A 23,485-nucleotide genomic window follows, 5' to 3' on the forward strand; every position below is an offset into this window, starting at 1 on the left:
ATGAAACAGCTGGAAAGTCAAGGAACCAAAGCTCAGACAACATTTAATCATCAGAACCTGATCTCATCCCATAGTGCTCTCATTTCTGCTTTTAAACATAAAAGGCTCATTGAAATGATTCATCACCAAAGTGACATTTTTTGGAGTGTCTTTAGAAATGGAAAAGAAAAGAAATTTTACTCACAGGTGCTGCTTCTCCTTTGAAAAGGGAAGGGAGAGTGATTTGACATCTCCGGGCCGTTTGGGACCCACTTTTGGGTGGAGAGGATCAGTAACTTTGTGAATGAACAGTCGGATTTTCTCCACCAGGTTGCTGCCTTGTTTCACTTCATAAACCTGCAGAAATGAAAGACGATTGTTGCTGTTGAAGGGAGTTGTTGTTCTTCACTGATCACTGACAGAGTAAATATGAAACTGATACTTAAAAAAAACTTGAATGAAATTTTGAATGGAATTAGTGGCTGTTGGGTTGAACACCTGCTTTGTTGGCATCTTGAGCTTCATGATCTCAGCCTCTCGACACAAAACAGCCCAGGGAGCATGGATCTTCAAGAAGCCAATTCCGGAGATTTTACCCTGAGACACAGAACAGAGCGTGATTCTGTGTGCTTCAACCTGCCCATCAAATCAATGATCATGAAAATAATCCAGTGACTTATTTATTAATTATTTTAGTTCCTTTCCAACTGTACCAAAACAGACATGGTGATGAAGAGGCTGCATTAGTCATGAAACTGTTGGGTTCAAAACCTTTTCACACTCAGGGAGTTTAAAGGACTTTAATGACTCTGTTAGACCAATAAATGTCACATTTATTTTGAAAGCAGTTGAAAATTGAATCCCCAAAGTAAAATACCGAACCAGGTTTAATAATAATAATACTTATTTTTAAAATTTGGAGACAAACTCTTGACTAAATAGAGTCATAATCTCCTTTACTTCCAGCTCAATCTCATCATAGATGATTTTCCTAACATCCTGGATGATAAAGCTTTTTTATAAACACATAAATAATGGCCTTCATTTTTATTTACATTAGTTTTGTTGAACAGTTCGTTATAGACCATATCCTCCTTCAATGTGTCTTTAATCCTTCATTACATTTTAGCAGTAAATGTTAAGTGTAGCTTTGAAAAATGTATTAATGATCACATTCAGGCAGGATTTCTGGAGGAAAAATACAAATGGAACACTCTGCTTCTAAAAGCATCAGATCAGTTCTTCAGTTTGATGAAAATCATCTGCATCTATTTGAGTGAAACACTCATCTGTCTCACTGCCTGCAGCCTGTAATGTTATATAAAAGCACTACCACAGTCAGACGTACTTCAAGCCCCTCAGTTCTGACCTGTGACCTCTGACATGTCTGGTGAAGAGATGGAGAACTGCTGTGTGTGCAATCTGTGAAAAAATTTTTCTAGGAGATAAGTGCTGAATAATAAAACAGTTCTGCACAAAAAACTATATAACAAATGCAAACATCACTGTATAGAGTAAACATACCAATTTCATATGATAAGGAAAGCACAGGATTTGATAGAAAAACGAAACCCGAATAAACCCAAAAATATAAAATCCTATCAGCTTTATTTTTATTGAAATATGAGGCTGTGAGAAGTTCTATAATAACATCAATAAAAGCAAAGAAATTCCATTGCTTGCTTCCCATACAGCAAGATGTCTGTCCAGACCACACACTTTGCCATAAGATACAGTCTCAGGCTTTTTACTGTATCAGTGTGAGTTGCTGTGACAGCTGTCCCTGCTGTCACAGAAGAAAAGTAATTGTTTTCTGTTTTTCTTTAATATTACTTTATATATTTGTTTGAATAGTTTAGATTTTTATTTTTAAATTTGTCTTCTTTAATTTGACCAATTTAGTTAACTATGTGTAGTGCACCCATTTAGTTCACTTTATTTGTCAGTTCTTTATAATTTTTGTTAAATGCACTAAATTTTTTTTGTTTGAGTTTACCAGTTTCCCCTGGAGCTACAGATGATTTCCAGCTGATGCCCACTGGTGGTCAACTTCCCAGTGGGCCATTCCATCTGCTCACCAGGGGAGGGGGAAATTTGGTTTTTTAGTTTAGTTTCATTATTTCTTTAATGTTTGTTGTTCTTTTGAAAGTTAGTTCAGTTCTAATATTTATTTAATTTAAAGATTTAGTAATGTTTCTTTGTATTTGTTTGTGTTTTTTGTGTGTTTAATTATCCCTTTTGTGTTTAGTAGTGGTTTGATCACCCACTATTTAAGTTCTCTTCATGTCTTGTTAGTTAGGTCAGTTTTTTGTTTGAGTTCTTTGTGTTGCTACCTGAGTTTGTAGTTTGTTATGTTGACCTCAGTTTGGGGCCCGATTTATCATTTTGAAATTATTGTGGATTTTTTGTAATAAATTAAAATTTCTTTTGAACTTTACTCAATACTCTCTGGCTGGTTTGTGGGAAAACCTCACAGTTGCTAAAGCCTTTCCCAGAAGGCGGTTTTGAACAAAGATGGTCGTGTTGCAAAGGGTCATTTTAATGTCGTTTGACAGGAAGACGATTCAACTCCATTCATCTCTTGCACAGAAATTTTCTGAAAATCTTTACACTCTGCATTAATAGGTACAAACCACCAATTAACACTTCATTCATGCAGCATACGTCTTATTCTAGGTAATGTGTATAAGAAAAAAAGCTTTAAATATCAGCCAGCTCATCAGTCAATGGCTACTCAGATGTCCTGCATGGCTGATCTTCCTGTCATGGTGGATTTCTGCTTTTCAGCTGGGATGATCATTACTGATGTTCAGCTCCTAATTCTTCTGCTTGTTTTTGGAAACTCATTTCCTAATATTTTGGTGTTACTGTTAACATAGTTGAAGGTCCAATTTTGGTTTTGATTTCCATGTGTAAAATAGGACCACAGCCTATGACAAGATATATTAATCTTGACAAGACAACACACTTTTTGCAGCAACAAATGACTCATTGTAAAATCTCAGAAATATCAACGGGAGTCATTCTGAAATATAAAACATTGTTTTATTCAGAATTCCACAACAAAGCTGGTAGCAGCGTCCATGTCTTTGTGGGAGCAAAGAGTTTAATCCATCCTGAGGAAGCAACAGCAGGTGATAAATCTGATCTATAGAGCATATGTTGCCCATGATGAAAACAGTCCAGAAAGCCAATTTATACTGAAGAAAATTGGAATGCAGAAATGATCATCATTATGTTATACTCATCAAAATGTCTGTCTGGCAGCAGCAGCCCTCCTTACACGGCAAAAACACAAAATCTTATCAAGTATTTATCTAGTTTCTAGTGCAAATATCCTTGCATACATGAAAAAGGACAAAACTAACATAAAAATAACTTTTCAGCAAGGTATACAAACTTGTTTCCAGCAAATATTTTTTAAATATACAAAAAAACTTCTAGTTCCACTGGTAGATTTGTTTACTTACTGGAAGTCATTTTTCTCATAGGTGAAAAAAATCTACCAGTGAAACAAGTACTTCATCTACGAACATTTAAAAATATAATAAAAACATATCCCATTACATGCAAGCTGAACCACTCTCACCCCTTCGTCCTTCTCCAGCTCCAGGCCCATCTCCTGAAGGTTTTGCTCAAACTCCTCCCGCTTGAAGCGCTTGTCATCCTCATGATGATTAGCTTGTTGTTCTGTGGCTGCAACTTCTGGGTCTTCCTTTGGGTGCAGCGGCGCTCGGCTACTCCTGGAGCTCAGGATGCGCCGAAGCCGATGGAAGAGGCCATTGTCACTCAGCTTGGATGACTGGCGCCGGACAGCGCTGGGCTTCTGGATGCTGTAGGTCAGAACATAATCCACACGCCGCTGTCCATCAGAGAAGTACGGACCAAGGGGCGGATGCAGGAGCGAGCCATCGCTCGCATAGAGAGTTTTCATTGGCTGGAAAGAGGACAGAGGCTGAATATCAGAGACACATTCAGCAAAAGTGTTATTTAATAACAACAAAGTAAAACAAGTTAACAGCCATCACACTCACAAACTTACCTTCATTTTGATCTCACACAAAACATGAAATAGGAAGAGATTGAATGAAAATTCATATAATACCCTCTTCCTAATTTTTCTAACTTCTCTAAATCAGCGCATGTTCAGCAACTGTTGACAGTTGGAAAAAACCTTCAAACAAAATCTGAATTGCCCGGCTAATGTGGACTGCTCGAGATGATATAGGTCAGATTTCAATAAAATTCTAGAAAAAACTTCAAGACAAACACCAGCATGACATATCATGCAAAATTCACTTTTTTAGCCCTTAAATATGTATGTTGTATACTTCAAGTATCTAAGAGTGAAAGAATTATAAATGTATTCTTTCCAGGAAGATTAAAGTTTATCTTTATAAACTTTGTGGGTAATATTTTTCAGTCTCTTTGTTCTCTATTGCCTATAATTTTCTCTCTTCATAATCACCCCATTTGCTGTGGAACTGCTAAATAAGGACATGACTTTCAGCTAATCAGTTTTGTGAATCTGCCATTTTTTTGTCCAAGTTCAGTTATGCTCAAGTTGCAAGTAAACAAGTCAAAATGTTCAAAGGTAGTGTGTATTCCCCCACATTTGCTACAACACTCAGCAAGTGGAACACTGTGAATAATATGTTCTAAACATGTTCCTGTGGTAGTTCCCTTAATAGTTTCATCTTAAATTATGAAGAAGCGGAAGAATCTGTTGGGATGGAGGGAAGTGAAACAGATTTTGACATGGTTCTTAACTTCATCTATTGTTTCATCTGAACCATCATGTATGTTCTCTATGTGGTGAACATGAAGGATGTTGGTTGAACAGACAGGTGCCTAATTCCTTTCAAATGAAAACCCAACATGATTTAGAGGTGACTGATGCAGCAGAATGTGACGTTGGTGAGTGGAAGTTTCAGCTGTTTCCAGCTCAGATCACTCTTGCATCACTGGATCACCTGAAACTATGCAGAACATCTCGGTTTGTTAAAAACTGATTGCCTTCAGGAAAAAGAAATTCTCGTAATGCAAATAATTAAAATTTCAGACTAACTTTTAGAAGTTAACTCATGAAAGTCAATTTAAATAGGGTTACACCAAACCCTTGTAAAATTATAAAAAATCAACATTATGTTTTTTTTTAATTATTATTAAAAGAAAGCAGTGATCAAACTCCATAAAGGAAAGTTAATTAGCAAATAAACCCTGTCCATCAAATTCATGGATTAACCTACAAGTATTAAACATTTTTATTAAATCAGAGGTTTTATTAGCTTGATGCTTTGGTGAGCTATTACATGTAACACAAATTCAAACTGTTGCAAGCAATTTCCAATGTCTGTTGACTCCATCATTATGAAATGAGAATAATTACAGTAGGAAACAAGGTAGCTTGTTGGCTCATTTTATCATCACAGGACCTGTGAGCCCGACCACTAACCTCTCTGTATGCCAAGTTATTCGAGACTCAAACAGTTAAAGTACAGTTATTAATTTGATGGCAGATGGTTTGCACAAATTTCTACCAAAGCAGTCTTTGGGGGGTTGGGTTCCAGGTCCGAGACATTTCTCTCTAAAGTGAAGACAGTCTGGCAAAACATTCTTTAGCTGCAGTCAGAATGTGACATTGCCTGGTAACTGAGTGCCAGGTACGAAGGAGTGTAACTATTTGGAAACTTGTTAGAACTATGCAGTTTAAAACCCTTACATTGGTGTTACTACCTGCTTTACTGCAATAATAATAAAAAAAACGAACAAAAAAACAAAACACAGAGTGAGAAACAAGATTTGTGAGGATCCCACAGTCAGCCAGGCGATAGCTGCCAGTGATGCTGAAGTTGGTGTTGGAGTGTTTCAAAACGACGCTTCAGATTTGCTTCAGATTTTGTTGAGATAGAACAGAATTTAATCTTCTCTGCTTCAAAATCTGAAACACTTAAAATGGTCCAAACAGAACAGGCTCATGCACTCATGTTCCTAATCACACTGTTTTACAAAAACAATGCAAAAGGGAGCATTTTCAATAGTTCTTTAGAATTAGGACCACCCAAGAGTTAACAAGCAAGAGAACTTCAATGTAGTGACTTGTTAAAAACTGGATCATCATACAGACAACAATTTCTGAAAAACCAATTTGTTTCTAAACATCGACTCCATTCATGTAAAATAAAATGGTGATTCTTGGGTTTTCCTAATGTGCAGACTTGTGATCCTAATACTGAACATCACCTCATCTTGTGTTGATAGATGCATTATTTAGTTAGAAACTGAAGCACAGCAGTTAAACTCAAAACCCCATTAATGGTGGCTTATCTTGGCAATCTGAATCTAGCGGTGCTAAATGATCAAAGATGATTTTGAATTTGTGACATTTTTAATATTAGGGCTCTGTTTGTGTAAACAATAAGGTAGGAAGATAAAATGATAGTGATTATTGTAGACAACAGACAATATTGCATAAAAAGTCGATAATTTCAGGAACTCTGATTCAGAGGGGCAAAGCCTTCTGGATCAGAAGAAAGGCTTTAGCTGCACATCCAGCCAAGAAAGGAGGGTGGCATCAACTAACTCTCGCTCATCTGTTACCTATCAACAACTTGTTGAGCAACAAGTAACAGTTTTATGTTGTCCCCAACATACTTTGTCATCCTTCACTCCTTGTGTGAACTGGAGGCAGACTTCAGCAGGTCACATCTGCACAAAGGTCAACAAAGGTCAACCTGTACAAACGCATAATCATTGTTTATAATGTGACACTGAGCTGATAATGTTGAGTCAGCACAATCAGTCACAGGGACAGCTTCCGCTCTTTGTGTAGCACGAGTTGATGTGGTGGCTGCCTTGGTGGAGAAAACTGGGCAAAGCACAAACATGCTCATCACACATTCTAGTGTCTATTCAGATTGTGAGAAATAAAAAAATTTCTCAAAAGAAATGTAGGTAAACTACATTTACCTATAAAATCTCAACCCTCATACAGTGACTACAAAATCTCAACCCTCATACAGTGACTATAAAATCTCAACCCTCATACAGTGACTATAAAATCTCAACCCTCATACAGTGACTATAAAATCTCAACCCTCATACAGTGACTATAAAATCTCAACCCTCATACAGTGACTATAAAATCTCAACCCTCATACAGTGACTACAAAATCTCAACCCTCATACAGTGACTATAAAATCTCAACCCTCATACAGTGACTACAAAATCTCAACCCTCATACAGTGACTATAAAATCTCAACCCTCATACAGTGACTATAAAATCTCAACCCTCATACAGTGACTATAAAATCTCAACCCTCATACAGTGACTATAAAATCTCAACCCTTATACAGTGACTATAAAATCTCAACCCTCATACAGTGACTATAAAATCTCAACCCTCATACAGTGACTATAAAATCTCAACCCTCATACAGTGACTATAAAATCTCAACCCTCATACAGTGACTACAAAATCTCAACCCTCATACAGTGACTATAAAATCTCAACCCTCATACAGTGACTACAAAATCTCAACCCTCATACAGTGACTATAAAATCTCAACCCTCATACAGTGACTACAAAATCTCAACCCTCATACAGTGACTATAAAATCTCAACCCTCATACAGTGACTATAAAATCTCAACCCTCATACAGTGACTATAAAATCTCAACCCTCATACAGTGCACATGGTTCACAGAACACACACACACTGCGGCTGAGTCTGAGGGAACAGTTTCCTGTTTCACCACCATCCCTCATAACTGCTTAAGAGGAAATTGTGGACCAAAGAGGAAATACCACATCAGCAGTTTGGTTATTCAAAACAAAACAATTAATCAATAATAATAATTTGACTGATATGAAATGTTTATGTCACGATCCACTTTTCAACCATATCACCCAGCCCTATAGTCCAAAAGTCATAAATGTTCCCTGCTGTGAAGTGATGATGGGTTTTCAATAGAAGTCCTCCACAGGTGAGTCAGTATGCTGAGGCTGAGGAACTCAGGTGGTGGACCTGCAATAAAATCTAAACCAGCATTGAAAGAGCAGACATTCATGATGACCATAAAAAAAAAATGCTTCTGAAGACACAAACTTCCTGTGGCTGTGTTTTTGTAATTACCATTACTACCCGATGAGAAGCTTGTGTGCTTGTCCTGCATTTGTATGATGTACACAGATTCACACGCAAATTCAGCCCTTTCTAAACAGGAAGTAGTCATAGCTGCGAAGGTCACAGGCCACATCTCACAGGGCAGATGAGGATCTTGTGGTGTATGCAGTAGGAGAGCCTTTCTCACCGAGCTGTCAGGAAATGAGCCTCTCCTATCCTTCGGGCTTCCACACACACAGAACCTCCCCCACATATGTGAACAACACACACAAACAAATGCTTCTAAGCCACAATCAGCTCAACAGTTTCCGGCTCCCTGCTGCATTTCACAGCATCTCTGAAATAACGTGGAAGCTGCAGCTGTCATGGTACGCATATGAAATCAGAACATTTTTACCAGGAGCTGATGTATGCATCCGGCTCAGTAACACTGACAATACATCTGTCAAACATAACAAGTCAAAACAAACAGCTAATCCAATGTGTTTGTAGGCTCACAGCTGTCCACTTAGGAAGCATGTTAACAGGACCTGAGTGTGTGTGTCAGTTCTAACAGAACATGTTGCTCAGAGCACATTTAGAGAACAAATAATGACCAGTAATGACCCAAGTTTCTATCGTCACAAGTGTGTTCTGGTTTCCCACTAAACCCACCTGCTTTCTGTATAGAAATGAATTTGATAAGGATGCCTTACCTTGAGTGTGTGTATGAGTTGTTGCGGTCCAAACACTGAAGAGTTAGAATACTAGAAGGTATTAGAGTTCTGTGGTAGCTGCACAATTATTTAATTATTGGCCTAAAATTTCAACCTCAATTCAGCAAGATGGCGAAAACACCTGACTGTGAAAAAGTCCCTCTCTGAGAGACGAACACTTTGCAGAGCAACCTGAAACAATAATCCTTACAAATAATACCCAAACCAAATGCTACATGTGAAGTAGGACAAATGTCTTTCTGGAAGTTAGAAGGACATTTCTGAATTACAGAAATGTAAGTTAGAGAAGAATATATTAAAGAGAGATAGCCCACTCTGATCTCCTGTTGAATTTAAGACCCAAAATGAAAGCTCTGCTGAAGGCAAAGGTTGTTCCAAGCAGCTCTAGCAAAATGTACCTAATAAAGAGGCTAGTGGTTCTACTCAAAGCTGTGTGTGTTTTTTAAACTCCCTGATTATTCCCCTCCAGCTCCCTCTGGCCCGATGTATGTGCATCACTCAGACATTGGGATTGTCAACGTCATCATCATTTCATATCATATCACACTATAATCAAAGCTGCTGTTACCCATTGTCCCCCTGTTGCTCCAGCAGTCTGAATAAATAATTAATAAGAAATGTATAAATTTCCAAAGCCTCTGTAATAACACACATCAACTTTATCAAAATGATGCCTTAACACTGAAAAGTCTGTTTATGTAATTTTGTAATTCTGACATTCTGAATGTATCATTTCTGAGTAAATAAACAGGATGTGGTGCCAGTATGGGTGGCTTGTTTATTTCTCCTGTGCCTTTAGAAACGCTCCTGCATTCATTTTATTTTTAGTCGTCGAATTCTGTATTGTACAGAAAAATGTTGGGTATATTGAATGAAAGAAGAATAGGGCCACAAAAAGACAAAAAAGCATTTTGAGAGTGAAATCTGAATTTTGTGTTCTCCCATTGATGAATGCTCTTCCATTATGTTCCACCTCACATGACACCGATAATAAATATTTTGTCTTTGCTCAGATCATTTTCCACAGAACTGTTTATACCAAACTACACTTAAAAAAGCCTCATCTGAAGGTGTCAGTAAGAAGGACTATAAATAATCTAGCATATTTAGTAAAGGCCATTTAATAAATCCAATAATAGTACACCTCTTTGATTAAACAAATCTGCTTTGTACCAAACCCCAGCAAGAATTCTATCAAGGTAGTCTCAGTCAAATGTTAGAAATCTTAACCATCAGAAACTTGTCTTGGTCTTTCTGGATCTCTGTACAGCATACATTAAGATCATCTGGCATCAAACCGTCTCAGGTTTAGTTTGACAGAATGGGACTACTTTTTGTCATTGGGTGATCGATGGCTAAATCAATGGCTCATTGAAGCTCCTTGCAGTTTTAAAAATGTGTTACTTTATGTTTAGAATTTTACATTTCCTGTAATTTTACATTTCCAAGCCCCATAAACACACAGCTGCAAAGCACACAGTTGAATTACACACAGCTGCAAAGCTGTGTGTTTATGGGGCTTGGAAAATGATATCATTTCAGGAGTCTGATGGTTACAGAAAAAGAAGAAATAATACAAGTTAGTCTCCATTACAAAGAGGAAGCAACATGTCATTACAATAGTTCTGCCTGTGATATATTTTCGCTTGAAATATGAGGGATAGTTGAATATCTGCAAGTTGTATTATATTCCTCTACCAAGAAAACTCTAATACCTGACTAGTTTCTCTGGTTCTCTCACTATTCAATATATGAATGGTCTATTTATCACTATTGATATGTGGAGATTTTGTAATGAGGTAAAAGCTACCACACTTTGCAACAGTTCATTCATCAAAACATACATTAATGATCATTTTAAAACAGCAGCTGTGAATGTGACCAGGTCACATTAGATAATCCAAAAGTCTCACTGACAGAGAAACATCTGTGCAATTTTATCTGGTACCGTAAGCCTCTTTCTTCAGGATCAAAAATACTCATGTCTAACATTTTAATGTCATACCCAACAAGCTGAAAAGAAAGCTGCCTTCATTTTAGTTGAACAGATAGATTTACAGCTGGAAACAGGCCTTCACTTTGAGCCAGTGCATTTTCAGCTACATAATTTCTAGTTTCCACCAGTGAGTAAACAGTAGCAGAATAACAGTGAACTACAGAAAAGTCCTAGAGATGTCTGAGCTCAAGTTTAGTTTTATTCTGGTATTAATGTGCAAAACAGATTGTATCACAGACAGATTTTGCATCAATATACAGGGCAGGAAAAATTAAATATTAAAGAAACTACTCTGAAGCAATGTTTTCTGCACAGCAATGCATGCTGAATGTCTTTGACATGAATCATTATTAAATTTGTTTTCATTCTAATTATCTCACACTCTCTAAGCCTATCAAGCCCCACAGACAATTCTGTTTACCCAAACTTTACACCTGAAGTCCAACACAAGATGCAGTCCTAACTTGGTACACTTCCCTTCTAGATGAGCCTGAAACCCTCCAGAGTTAAACTCCTGGTCTGCAGGATTCCAGAAGAGTCTTACCACGGACTCATCATTCGTGGTCTTCCCATTGAAGTCACCATCCAGGTTTTTGTCCTCACCAGGGACTGGTAGGTAGTTCTCACTCCTCCTCATCACTGTACCTTCCTCCTGCTGAGAGCTTTCTCCGGGCTCAAAAGGGGAGATGGGTGGAGAACCTAGCAGAAGGACAAACAATGAATTTAGAAATGATAAAAAAAATAATTGTGCAGGTGGAGAAGACAAGAAGTCAAATCATAGCTTCCTGGTCTCCTCAGTTTAAGACTGAAAAAGACTTCCACAAACCAAAATGTGACATGAATATGATATTTTACACATTTGCAAAATATGTCTTTATTTGTAAATCAGCATGATGTACAAGGATAAATAGTAGAAAAATGGTGTTTAATGTGGTTTTGCAAAACCAGACAATGAAGTAGTAGGTATACTGGGCCAATTGGTGGTGTTGTCGCTAACAGCTAATAGCTAATAGCTGGATATCCAAAGCTATCCAGCTGAACGTTGCTGCTGACACTTTTTACTCTTTAAATCCCCAATGAATAGGTACTTCTCTTCCCCCCTGCAACCAGTAGTGTCTTGTTTCTTAACGATAGCTGCCACATAATAAAGAGGCTTTAAGAACGGCTTGATGAACAGACTAATGAGTTTGGGGTGTTGTCTCAACTTCAAATCATCCAGACTTCAACCTAATCATGCATCTGCTGACTAATGAAGTCTAATCTCAACACTAATAGACCAAATGTTTTACATCAGATACCACAGCAAATCTGAAAGGGTTTATGCTTTGATAAATCAGTTGTGCTCATTGGCTAAGTTGGGGCTATCCTAATAATTCCATGTCTTTAGTAGTCCATGCTCTCATGTCTGAATGACATGGCACAAAAAGCTTGGATTAGATTAACTACACTGTCTCAAGAAGATTCCCAACCCCCCGTTATAATCAAGAGTATTTTCTGCACCTTACTCACAGAAGCTGTTTATCCCAGACCACGACCTGGGATCAGTTCTGGAAACAATTCCATACCTCAACATTTGGAAGACTTAGATGTGTGGAAGCATTGGGAAATTTCCACGTTATTTACTAACATTATCTGTCCGACTGATGACAGCACAGTTGGACATGACTGTGCTATCATCTAATACCTAACAAACTTGCTGTAATACAGACCGTCACACAGCCGTCAGCATCTACAGTAACGCTGGGCATTCTTGTGGTTTCTACCCCTGGTGATGATTCTTGACTGTGGTCATTAACAGTCAAGATATATATATCTGACCCTGTAAGACCTCTTCAGAAGATGAAGATATTCAAAGGAAGAGAGAGAGGGGTCTTATGCAACCTGATGCAACCAAACAAGGTGAAAAATCTGAAAAGGATGTTCCCAGTAGGAATCTTATGGCATGGTGTCTGTACCCACCACTGAGGTTTTCTTTTCCAAAGTAAAAGTTAAAGTAAGTGCCGAAGGCCTTATTGTTCAAACTCAAGCACTGTCAAGTGTCTTATAATTTCATGGTTTCCTACACTTGAAAAGGAGGACTTGAACTTCAGGAATTCACTCAATCCTTTTTATTTTCACCAATGAGTGAGAACCAATGCACAGAACAGGTGAAAACCTACAAAAACACATACAAAATATTTTAACATACATTTTAGACATTTGGTTCAAAGTTAATAATTTATCTTAATGATTAATTAAATTTTTTAACCTTAAATTCACAATATTAAATTATTAAATTTCATGTCTGGTTGAATTTGAATCAAACAAATCAAACAAATCACACTTCAGAGTTACAGTTTTTTTTTTTTTTTTTTTTTTCCTTAGGACATAAGGTTTTTTACATTAGATATCTTAACATACATTTAGTGGAACCAAACTATAAACTAGCAGTGCAAACTGTTACTTCAATAAATTCTTCATTTCATTTCTCAAATGTAAAACTACAGTCAAATTACATTCAATTGAGCCCAGTTAGTGGCTTACCGGTAGTCCTTCTAAGTCCTTTCCCATGAAATGCTGCTTTGGAGGCTGTGTTTGCCTTCCTCAGCTCTGTTGCAAAACCAGTAAAGTGGTTAGTGGATTCCTTATATACCTGAGTTGATGGTGCTGCTGATTGGGCCAGATTTCCTTCACCTGCTGAGAAGTGCTGCAGAGTGGCATACCTGCGTGTGTATGTGTGTGCACACACAAATGTCCATTCATGCACCCACATCTGAACTAATGAGCAGATCTGCGCAACACCTCCCACTCGATCTTGCAAGGTTTTACCTGAGAAGATCGCATTTTTCTCCTTTAAGCGAGCTGGTTCCCTCTACTTGGTCTTCTGCTGGGATGAGCACTACAAGGCGCCGGACGTCCCGATGGAGTATGATGCCCTGAACCTCCTTCACCAATCCAGAACATTTCTCAGGAGGTTTTGGTGTGTTTCCCGAACTATACCCACTTGGAGACACTTTCACATAAACATCCCGGACTATGCCCTTGCAATCAGGATTCACAGCAACAACTCTACCCATCTTGAATTGCCCCCTTAGCGCATTTTGGTCGCAGAGCCAGACCACATCACCAATGGCAACATTTCTTTCAGCAGTATGCCACTTGCTACGGACAAACAAGTTGGGGCCTGCAAGTTGACTCCAGGACCTCCAAAAGTAGTCAACTTGAGTTTGTATTTCTCGGAGCCTTTTAAAAGGATAAGTGGTATAGTCAAATGTCTTGAAATCTCCACTTTGTGTAGCTCGACCAAGCAACAGGGTGTTTGGAGTGATGTACTGGATTCGATCTTCATGGCTCTGTACTCTAGCATCAATAGGTCTTTCGTTGGCTAGATTGGCAGCTATCTTAACCGTCGTAAGAAACTCACTAAAGGTAAGGCCTTTCACTCTGCCAAGACTTTGAAACGCTCTTTTGATTATCTTGACAGCAGCTTCAGCTGCGCCGTTGCGATGTGGTGAATCGGCTGGAAGAATTTTCCATGTCCAGTGAGTCCCATTTTTTGCAGCATACTCTTCAAGTGAGAATTTGTCTTGCTGACTCAGGTAAGCATACATTTCTTGCAGAATGGGTTTTGCCCCAATAAAGTTCGTACCTGGGTCAGACCACACCTTCTGGGGATGACCTCTGATGGACGTAAACCTCTGGTAGGCAAGTATGAAGCTCTCTGTAGATAGTGTGTTTGCCAGTTCAACATGAATGGCTCTACTTGACATACAGCAGAACAACACCCCCCAAACTTTCATGCTTACTCTTTTCTTGACGTCATCTTTCACTTGGTAAGGGCCAAACAAATCAACAGATATGAACTGAAATGGTGCACTTGGACTAGACCTTTCTTCAGGCAGATCCCCCATTATTTGTTGACAGGTTTTCACTCTCACCTTTTTGCACAATACACACTCATCGACAACTTTTCTGGCAATGATTCGTCCTCTGATGACCCATGCTTTCTTCCGCATACACAACAAAGTTCCTGCTACTCCATCATGTCCTTCACTGTGTGCTGCTCGGGCTAGAAGGTGGAGATCCAAGATTGGAAAGGCAACAGAGGAACGGCTCTGTGGTCCTCCTTAAAAGTCTGAACTCTGCCACCACACATCAAGAGCCCACTTTTTCCATCTTTGTAGACAACCAGTCTATCAGTCGTTGTGGTTGGAAATTGTACACCTTCTTGTGCTGCCAGGCATAGATCTCTGAACACATCTTCTCTTTCGCCAACTGTAATGACACCAGATAAAGGGACCACCTCCCACTTTTCTTTATCTGTGACCTTGACATGCAGGAACTTTTTTGCTGCTCTCCAAATCCATGCAACTACTCCTATCAGCTTCCTCAAACTGCTGAAGTCCCTCACGTCCACTAGTTGCTGGATTACTGCAGCTGCAGGTGGCCTCCTCGAGATGATCAATTTATGCTGGACTCTGATTGAATTTTGTTCTTTCTGCTGACTTCGGGTAAGTACAGCAACAAATGTTTTCTTCTGTATTTTTATAACATTGTCTCTTGCTTGCACAGCGACATCATTTGCAGATTTCTTTGGCCACTCACTTTCAGGAAGTTGAAGGAAACTTGCACCCAACTGCCACTCTGAGTTTTCGGTTAAGTAAGCAGGACTTGCTCCTCTGGTGATAACATCTGCAATATTTGCTGATCCTGGAATCCACCACCAGTCTTGGACATTAGTGCTGCTCTGGATCTCTCCAACCCGGTTAGCAAAGAAGGTCTGATATCCATAACTCTCTCGCTGTATTGCACCCAAGACAGTTTGACTGTCAACGAGATGGAACCACTTCTCAACTTTGATTCGGCAATGTTTCTGGAAATAAGTCTTTAGCCGGGCTGCAAAGACTGCTCCACATACCTCCGCTTTCACGGGGTCACCATTACGGTTAAGAGGAGTCAGCTTGGCCTTAGACTCAACCAACCTCACACTGACACCATCAGTGCATTCCCAACGCAGGTACAACACAGCACCATATGCATGCTCACTGCCATCAGAAAATGTGATGCCAATTGGACCTGCATGTGGGTCTGGTGGTGTCAGGGATCTGATGAATCTGAGTTGGCTCAGGTCAGCATATTCTTCTAGCAGCTTTACGGCATCCTCTCTGAGTTCTTCGGACAGAGCAGCATCCCATGTATCTTTTGTGCAATACATTAGCTTTGCTTCCTGAAAAGCCCTTCGAACCAGAATTGCTCCTTTCTGCTTTGCAGGAGTCACAAGGCCAAGTGGATCATAGAGAGCAGAGACTTGACTTAACAGTTCTCTTCTGGTAAGAGGATTTGGGGTTTGTCCTCTTACCTCTTCTCTTATCAGGTCCTGACCAAGGCGCATTTTCTTCTTCCTCTTGGAAAAATTCACTGCAACCATGACATGCAGCTTGTCATCTTCAACAGTGTAACCCAGACCGGGCTTTGTTATCCTTTTTAGTGAGCTGGTTAGGCAAGATCATAGTCTTTCCCTCCATGTTACCTTCTCTTGACTCCTGCCTCTCACTTTGACTAGAGTAGACCCAGGGCTTCATGAAAAATCCTCCAGCTTTAAGGATCTGCTCGATGTTGGATGCAAGATTTCAGGTGGTCAAGGTTGTTATGAGATGTCAAGATGTCATCGACATAGACATCTTCTTCCAGCACACGTTTCTCTTCTATGAATTGTGTGAATGGGGGTAGGCTGGCAGTCTCCCGCATAGCAACTTGTGCTATACAGCCAGCAGGTTTATCTCCGATATTGACCCTTGTTATAGCAAAATCTTCTATTTCAGCATCCTCACTGTCACGCCACAAAAACCTGTGCAGATGAACCTCTTTCTCTTCTAACCACACAGAGTTGTACATTTTTTGGATGTCACCAAGGGCAGCGAAGACACCAGCTCGGAACCTCAGGAGGACGGCTCTGATCGGATTTAAGACATCAGGACCTTTAATCAACATGTCATTCAAACTCAGACCTTTGTACTTCTGGCTGCTGTTCCACACTAGCCTCACTGGAGTGGATATGGAATGCGGATTTAGTGCAATCAGATGACTTATATACCACACTGGCCCGGTCCAACTTTGTAGAACTTCTTTAGACAGTTTCACTGCAGCTTTGCGATCGACCATTTCATGGACTTGTGAAGCATAGGCCAATCTCCACTCTGGATCCTTTGCCAACTGTTTTTCAGTCCTGAGGAATGTAGTTTCTACTGCTTTCCTATTGTCGGGGAGAGAAGTCAAATCTTCAGTCCATGGATATTTGGCATGCCAGTGTGGTTCAGGAGTGTGGTGGTCACCATTCACATATGTCAAGCCACTTCTCACCGTCTCCATCTCTTTTTCCTCAGCCAAGGACATTTCCTTCCCTCCGGGTTGGCAATTCCCGCAGCGACATCCTCCACATTTTGGTACGCAGGCTGCTCCGATGCTTTCCCATTCCCACCACTTCAGAAAGTCTTTGCTGGTAGTGGCTGCATTGGATCGGATGAAAGGATGCGTAGGAGACTGACTGGAAACTGAAGATTTGCAGGTGAGTTCACTGTACTTGACTGCTGCAGTCCTCATTGATCTTGCAAAATGTGTCTCTGATGTATGGGCCATTAAGGTAACTTCTTCAAAGAGGTCTGGATGTGTGCCTCCAACCGTCTTGCCGAGTGGTCCATCCCATAACACCAGGTCCCCGACAGAGCGAACTTTTTGAGGTACAAGTTGACCTTCTTTGTGGCTAATCAGGAGCTGTATCTCTTTAGGTCTTGTAAGGTCTTTTAAGGAGACATCTGGAAAAATCCTCTGTAGCTTTGTGGCAGGGACATGTCTATGAACTTCTGCAATCTTGTCAAGCCCATAGCAGATCAGCTGATGCGATTTGAGAGTCCCTCTTGGAGTATTGACACGTATCTTAAGGAGATAGCGCTTTGTTTCAACAGACACCTGCATCCCTCCAACACCATTGACTACAAGTGTTACATCTTCACTTCTAAGATTCAACTTACTTGCAGCTTTATGTGTAATGTAGTTTGTGTCTGATGCCAGGTCAATGAGGGTTCCAATTCTTTGTCCATCATTTGCTGTAACATTAAGAATCATCAGGATAACTGGATACTCATTTAAGTCATCCTCCTCTAGAAGGCCTGTCTTAGTAATAGTGGAGTTGTGTGCCCTTGACACAACATTGCAGAAGGCATCTTTACATTGCTGAGCCAGCTCAGGTGGGAGTTTAGAAAGAAACTCTTCCTGGGCTTCAGTATGTCTTTTGCCCTCCACTTTCTCTGAACCAGATTTAGGTGTTCTTTGGGACTGCGGCCTAGCGAGTAAGCAGAGAAGAAAGTGGTGTTGGTCTTTACACTCTGGGTTCTTGCACAGGTAATCAGTTTTCTTACAGTAGTCACCATTATGGAGTTCAAGGCATTTCTTGCAGGCACCAAGCTGCCGTACTATATCCCTCTTATCTGATGGCTTTAGATTGATCCTAAACCTTCTGCAGAAATACAGTTTCTTCCTGTGCTTTGGATCGCCACAAACAATGCAGCCTGATGTATCACTGCTCTGCGTGGTTGTCTTGGTTCTGGAACATTTTAAGAACTTGGATTTCTCTCTGATGGGTTCAACAAGATCTTTCAGTTGATCTAGTTGTTCATATATGGATTCTTGTGATCTAAGAAACACCATAAGCTTGTCAAAGTAATTCTGGTACCTCGTGGTGTCTTTCTCAGTTGCATTATGGGTGAGCCAGTCTTTCTTTAAAGTTTCTGGAAGCTTACTCTCTATGGATTTAGTCACCAGTGGATTCTTTATGGCATCTACATTTCCTAGATCATTTAAGTCACTAAGAGCCTTCTCCAAAGCTTGGATGAGTTCTATTATTCGCCGAGGTTGACCATTTCTCACTGGTGGGATTGCTTGTAATTCTTCGATAATCTCAAGAGCAATGGTAGCTTTGTTCCCAAACCGATTGTCCAGGACTCTGAAGATCTCGTCTGATGAATTGTATGTTGACAGGCGTAAATCCTTAGCCAATTTCTCATCGAGACTATCAAGCAATTGAAATTTCCTTACTTCTTTCGAACCAGATGGTTCACCTTGCTTCTGGAGAGCCTCCCATTCTTTTCTCCATCTGTAATAGTCTCGTTTATTTCCACCAAACTTTGGTAAAGCTGTGGCTTTCAGTTTTATAGCAGCTATTGGAGTTAGACTGTGGATTAAGGCTTTTTCCTCAGTGTTGTCCTTCTTCCTTGCTGCTTCAATAAAGACAGCCTTCTGGGATACCAGCCGAGGGAGGCACACCTCTAGCTCCCTTACACGGTAGTTGAAATCCTTTTTCTCGGCAGGTGGGGCCCAATAGTTCCAATTTTGGTGTGCTTCCTTCGCCTTCTGGATCAATTTCTCCAAATGAGTGAGCATAAACTCATATGCCTCCAGAGTTGTATCTGGCCCGATGGAAGAAACATTCTTGCACACATCCTCTGCAACTTGTAGAGCCAGGGACAGTTCCTTTTCTCCATATGTGGTCCACATTGTCTCTCGGATAAGGAGTTTAGCTTCTTTAAGCTTTTGTTCACATTCTTTCTCCGTCTTCTCTATGTCAGCTTTCAGAAGATTACTCAGCTCCTCAGCTGCAGTTGCTTTGCTCTCAGCCATGTAAGCAGCCTCCACATCCTCATTTGCCTCCATAACTTTGGAGCTCTCCAGTGTAAGCTTCTTGTAGTTTTCCTCCAGATCCTCCTTAGACATCTCCATGTAGGTCCTCATAATGTTATTTGCAAAACGGGAGAAAAGTCTTTTAACTGTTGTCCTCTCTGCTTTGAGGTCATCCAGGGACTTTAGTTCAGCCATTTTCCTCCGTTGGAAGACAGATAGCAGATTTCAGTCTCTGGTTGCAGAATGGAATTCTCTCTAATTGGGGCGGTTTTTCACTGTCAAGTGTCTTATAATTTCATGGTTTCCTACACTTGAAAAGGAGGACTTGAACTTCAGGAATTCACTCAATCCTTTTTATTTTCACCAATGAGTGAGAACCAATGCACAGAACAGGTGAAAAACCTACAAACACATACAAAATATTTTAACATACATTTTAGACATTTGGTTCAAAGTTAATAATTTATCTTAATGATTAATTAAATTTTTTAACCTTAAATTCACAATATTAAATTATTAAATTTCATGTCTGGTTGAATTTGAATCAAACAAATCAAACAAATCACACTTCAGAGTTACAGTTTTTTTTTTTTTTTTTTTTTTTCCTTAGGACATAAGGTTTTTTACATTAGATATCTTAACATACATTTAGTGGAACCAAACTATAAACTAGCAGTGCAAACTGTTACTTCAATAAATTCTTCATTTCATTTCTCAAATGTAAAACTACAGTCAAATTACATTCAATTGAGCCCAGTTAGTGGCTTACCGGTAGTCCTTCTAAGTCCTTTCCCATGAAATGCTGCTTTGGAGGCTGTGTTTGCCTTCCTCAGCTCTGTTGCAAAACCAGTAAAGTGGTTAGTGGATTCCTTATATACCTGAGTTGATGGTGCTGCTGATTGGGCCAGATTTCCTTCACCTGCTGAGAAGTGCTACAGAGTGGCATACCTGCGTGTGTATGTGTGTGCACACACAAATGTCCATTCATGCACCCACATCTGAACTAATGAGCAGATCTGCGCAACAAGCACCTCCTGACCCAGAAGCATAAAAGGAACAACGAACTTGAATTTTCCTTTTTGCAAAGTACCTTGAGACAAGATCTGTTGTGAATTGGCACTATATAATTTAATTTATATGGTTGTGAACAAATTCAATTCAATTTAGTCAGAAAGGATAGAGGATCCTGAAATTATGAAACATTTGTTGTTTTTGTTTATAGTTTTTTGGTTGAGGCGTTGCAAGTGTGGACAGTTTTTCCTCTGGTGTGTTCCCTCCTGGATCACATCAGAAGGATTTTTGTTTTTACTTTTTTACTTTCTGAGTAAAAAAAAAAATTAAGCAAAACATTTGATGTGTAAATATAGCAACAGCATATATTTACACATCATTTTTACAAATGGGAACAGCTGATCATCATCTCAAAAGCTGAATTTAAACCTGAACTTTGACCCCAAATTCCAGAGGCGTTAAATTTGAGGCTTCGTGGAAACAGAGCAGGACCAGAGAGAGAGATATGGAGGAAGTTCAGAGCAACTCTTCCCTCCATCATGATGGTCAAGGATCATATCCCAGAGTCCAATGTTCCTCACATGTCACAACATACAGCAACAGTCTTCAGTTAGAGGCCTTCTCGTTTTGTTGGTATACTGACTGCTACTGGAGATCCTTCCTTTCCACAAAGTCACCATCCACAGGCACTCTGAAGATACTTGAATGATATGAATTTCAACAATATTTAACGTGCCTTTGGAATAAAATATTTTTGAACTAAATTTGACATTGGTCGTGTGAAGCTGCTGTGTTACAAACAGCTGTATGTCCGTATCGTGTCAAGTAGCCAAACTTCCACTGGGGTTGGAATAGTTTTCAGTGCTGCTGCACCTGAAACACTCTCCCTTTATCGGAGGAAATGTTCAAGTCAGCAAAGGTTTTGCTTTTGAGATATGAGCAAATGACAAATTTTACTCTGACCACTTTAGAGGTTTTTTGTTTAAGGCAGCTCCTATTAAGCAGATACTAAAAGCGGGAATAAAGGCACAAAAAGATATATATTTTTTTAAGTTGATGTTCTTTAGAGTTTAGAGTTACAGTATTTTTTTTAAGTCAACATCCCTTTGTAATGTGTCACTTGCTCAGACAGGATCCTGCCTGGGTGGATCTGTGCAGCAGCCATGACAGAGACGTAATCTGATGCAAATTCCTGAGAAGATGTGCTTGATGTCACATGGCAAGTTGGATCATGTTTGACGAAGCAGCCTTTATGTGCTACATGTCATTTTCTACATCAATGACACCACAACAGATCTGTTTTTTTCAGGTTGAATCATTCTTATGTAATATTTAATTAACTTTCTGTATATTTCACCAGATTATAAATGAACTGGTATAACAGATAAATAAGCTCCTGTGTTTCTACTAGGGATGGACAATAAATCAACAACAATATATATCACAATAGATATATGATGAATATCAATCGATAATATAGCTTATCAAATTTTCAATAATTCAGAATACAGAATCACACAGCATCGTGGGGGATGGAGGCAGAGGAAAGACTTCAGCCACTGAACCTCTAACAACCAGCAAAGAAAGGTTAGTGGCAATAACTAAATCACTCACTTTGGTTACCTAGCAACAACCTGCTCAATAAGCAGCAGCAGTTTCAGGTTTCGCCATCACACCTCATGACTGCTTTGAAATAAAAAACACAACAGTGTGGAGTTAAAACTGGATAAAACATGAAAAGCATGCCACCAGTTTGACAGTATTTCAAATATTTAAAATAAAAGACTAATCAATAATTATTGCTTTCAACCACTATAAAATGTTTATGTTGTGATTTCGGCCATATTGGCCTATTATCTATTAAATATGGCTGGTTTAAATATCTAAATATGATGCAAAAAAATAAAATAAAGTGTTATATGGAAATATGATTTGGGGTTGTATTATATGCAGATAAAGTTTTTATGGACCATCAATCCATAAATTACAATCTGGATAATTTTTGACTGTTTAATCTAAGAAAAGGAAATTATTGCCAGAATATTCAGACATAATAATAATACATTTGATTTTTCAAGCAAAATGTACCAGAATTTACTCTGTATAGCATTTCAATATGTTACACGGATGCATTTCAATCATTCCATGCAGTCTGTGCCACTCAAACTTCCTTCCATCTCGAACATCATCCAAAGAAACAAAATGCTGCAGGTTTCATGCTATCTCCCAGACATCATGGCAGATTCGTAGAGACGCAGCAACGAGTTTAACGTTCACTCACAGCAAGAAAAATAAGAAGTTAGCAGCTATCATGGCCATGCCATCAGATAACACACTGGCTCCATTTACCTGAACTACAATAACCAGGTATTTTGACGAAACAGGTCCTGATCAATATAGGTTAAAAAAAACAAAAATAAAAAACAAGCAAAAACAAAAATCTGTTCCTTCCTTATTGCTCTGATGAATAAATACAACCATTGCTCTATCTGCTTACTGCCATGAAGATGTCATGCTGCAGAGATTCATCTGCAATGGTCAGAAACACAGAGTCCAAATGGAGGAGACTAGACAGAAAGCACACAGGATGAAAGAGGGATCACTGTGGGCTGGTGGAAACAGACAGAGGGTATCTGCAGGACCAGACTCTGACCACAAGGGGTGTGTCTGCTTTGTAATGTGCCAGAAAGTTACTTTCACATACCAGCACCATGCAGACAGGCGCCTGAAGTTAGAAGTTGGACCTGAGTATCAACTTCCTGATGTCTTTAAATGTTACTATATTTCTACACAATACTCCTTCCTCATGATCTATTTTATGAAGTGGACCAGTTCCTCCAGCAGCTAAACGGTCCCACAACATGATGCTGCCACACTTCACAGTTAGCATAGTGTTCCCAAAAGTCTGTCAGTAAGAACATGTTTCACTGTCCTAATAGCTTGAGCAGCATCTTTGGCTTTTGTCCTGCGATTGAGTTCCAAAGTTTCAAGTTTCCGTCAG

At 39.4% G+C, this 23,485-nt stretch overlaps 1 protein-coding gene across 3 annotated transcripts in view; it reads right to left on the bottom strand.

The window, feature by feature from the left end:
* Positions 1-23,485, bottom strand: part of ano1a (anoctamin 1, calcium activated chloride channel a) — a 58,572-nt gene that overhangs the window by 31,474 nt on the left and 3,613 nt on the right. For all 3 annotated transcript variants that reach the window (XM_055022429.1, XM_055022428.1, XM_055022427.1), the window contains exons 2-5: positions 11,366-11,520; positions 3,569-3,916; positions 478-576; positions 185-336 (exon numbers count right to left, since the gene is read on the bottom strand). In XM_055022429.1, the coding sequence (XP_054878404.1) occupies positions 185-336; positions 478-576; positions 3,569-3,916; positions 11,366-11,458 (692 nt within the window). In that variant the 5' untranslated portion in view covers positions 11,459-11,520. The remainder of the gene's footprint in view (positions 1-184; positions 337-477; positions 577-3,568; positions 3,917-11,365; positions 11,521-23,485) is intronic.

This window comes from Poeciliopsis prolifica, unplaced genomic scaffold (genome assembly GCF_027474105.1).
Source record: "Poeciliopsis prolifica strain line A6 unplaced genomic scaffold, Auburn_PproV2 SCAFFOLD086, whole genome shotgun sequence".
Lineage (NCBI taxonomy): Eukaryota > Metazoa > Chordata > Actinopteri > Cyprinodontiformes > Poeciliidae > Poeciliopsis > Poeciliopsis prolifica.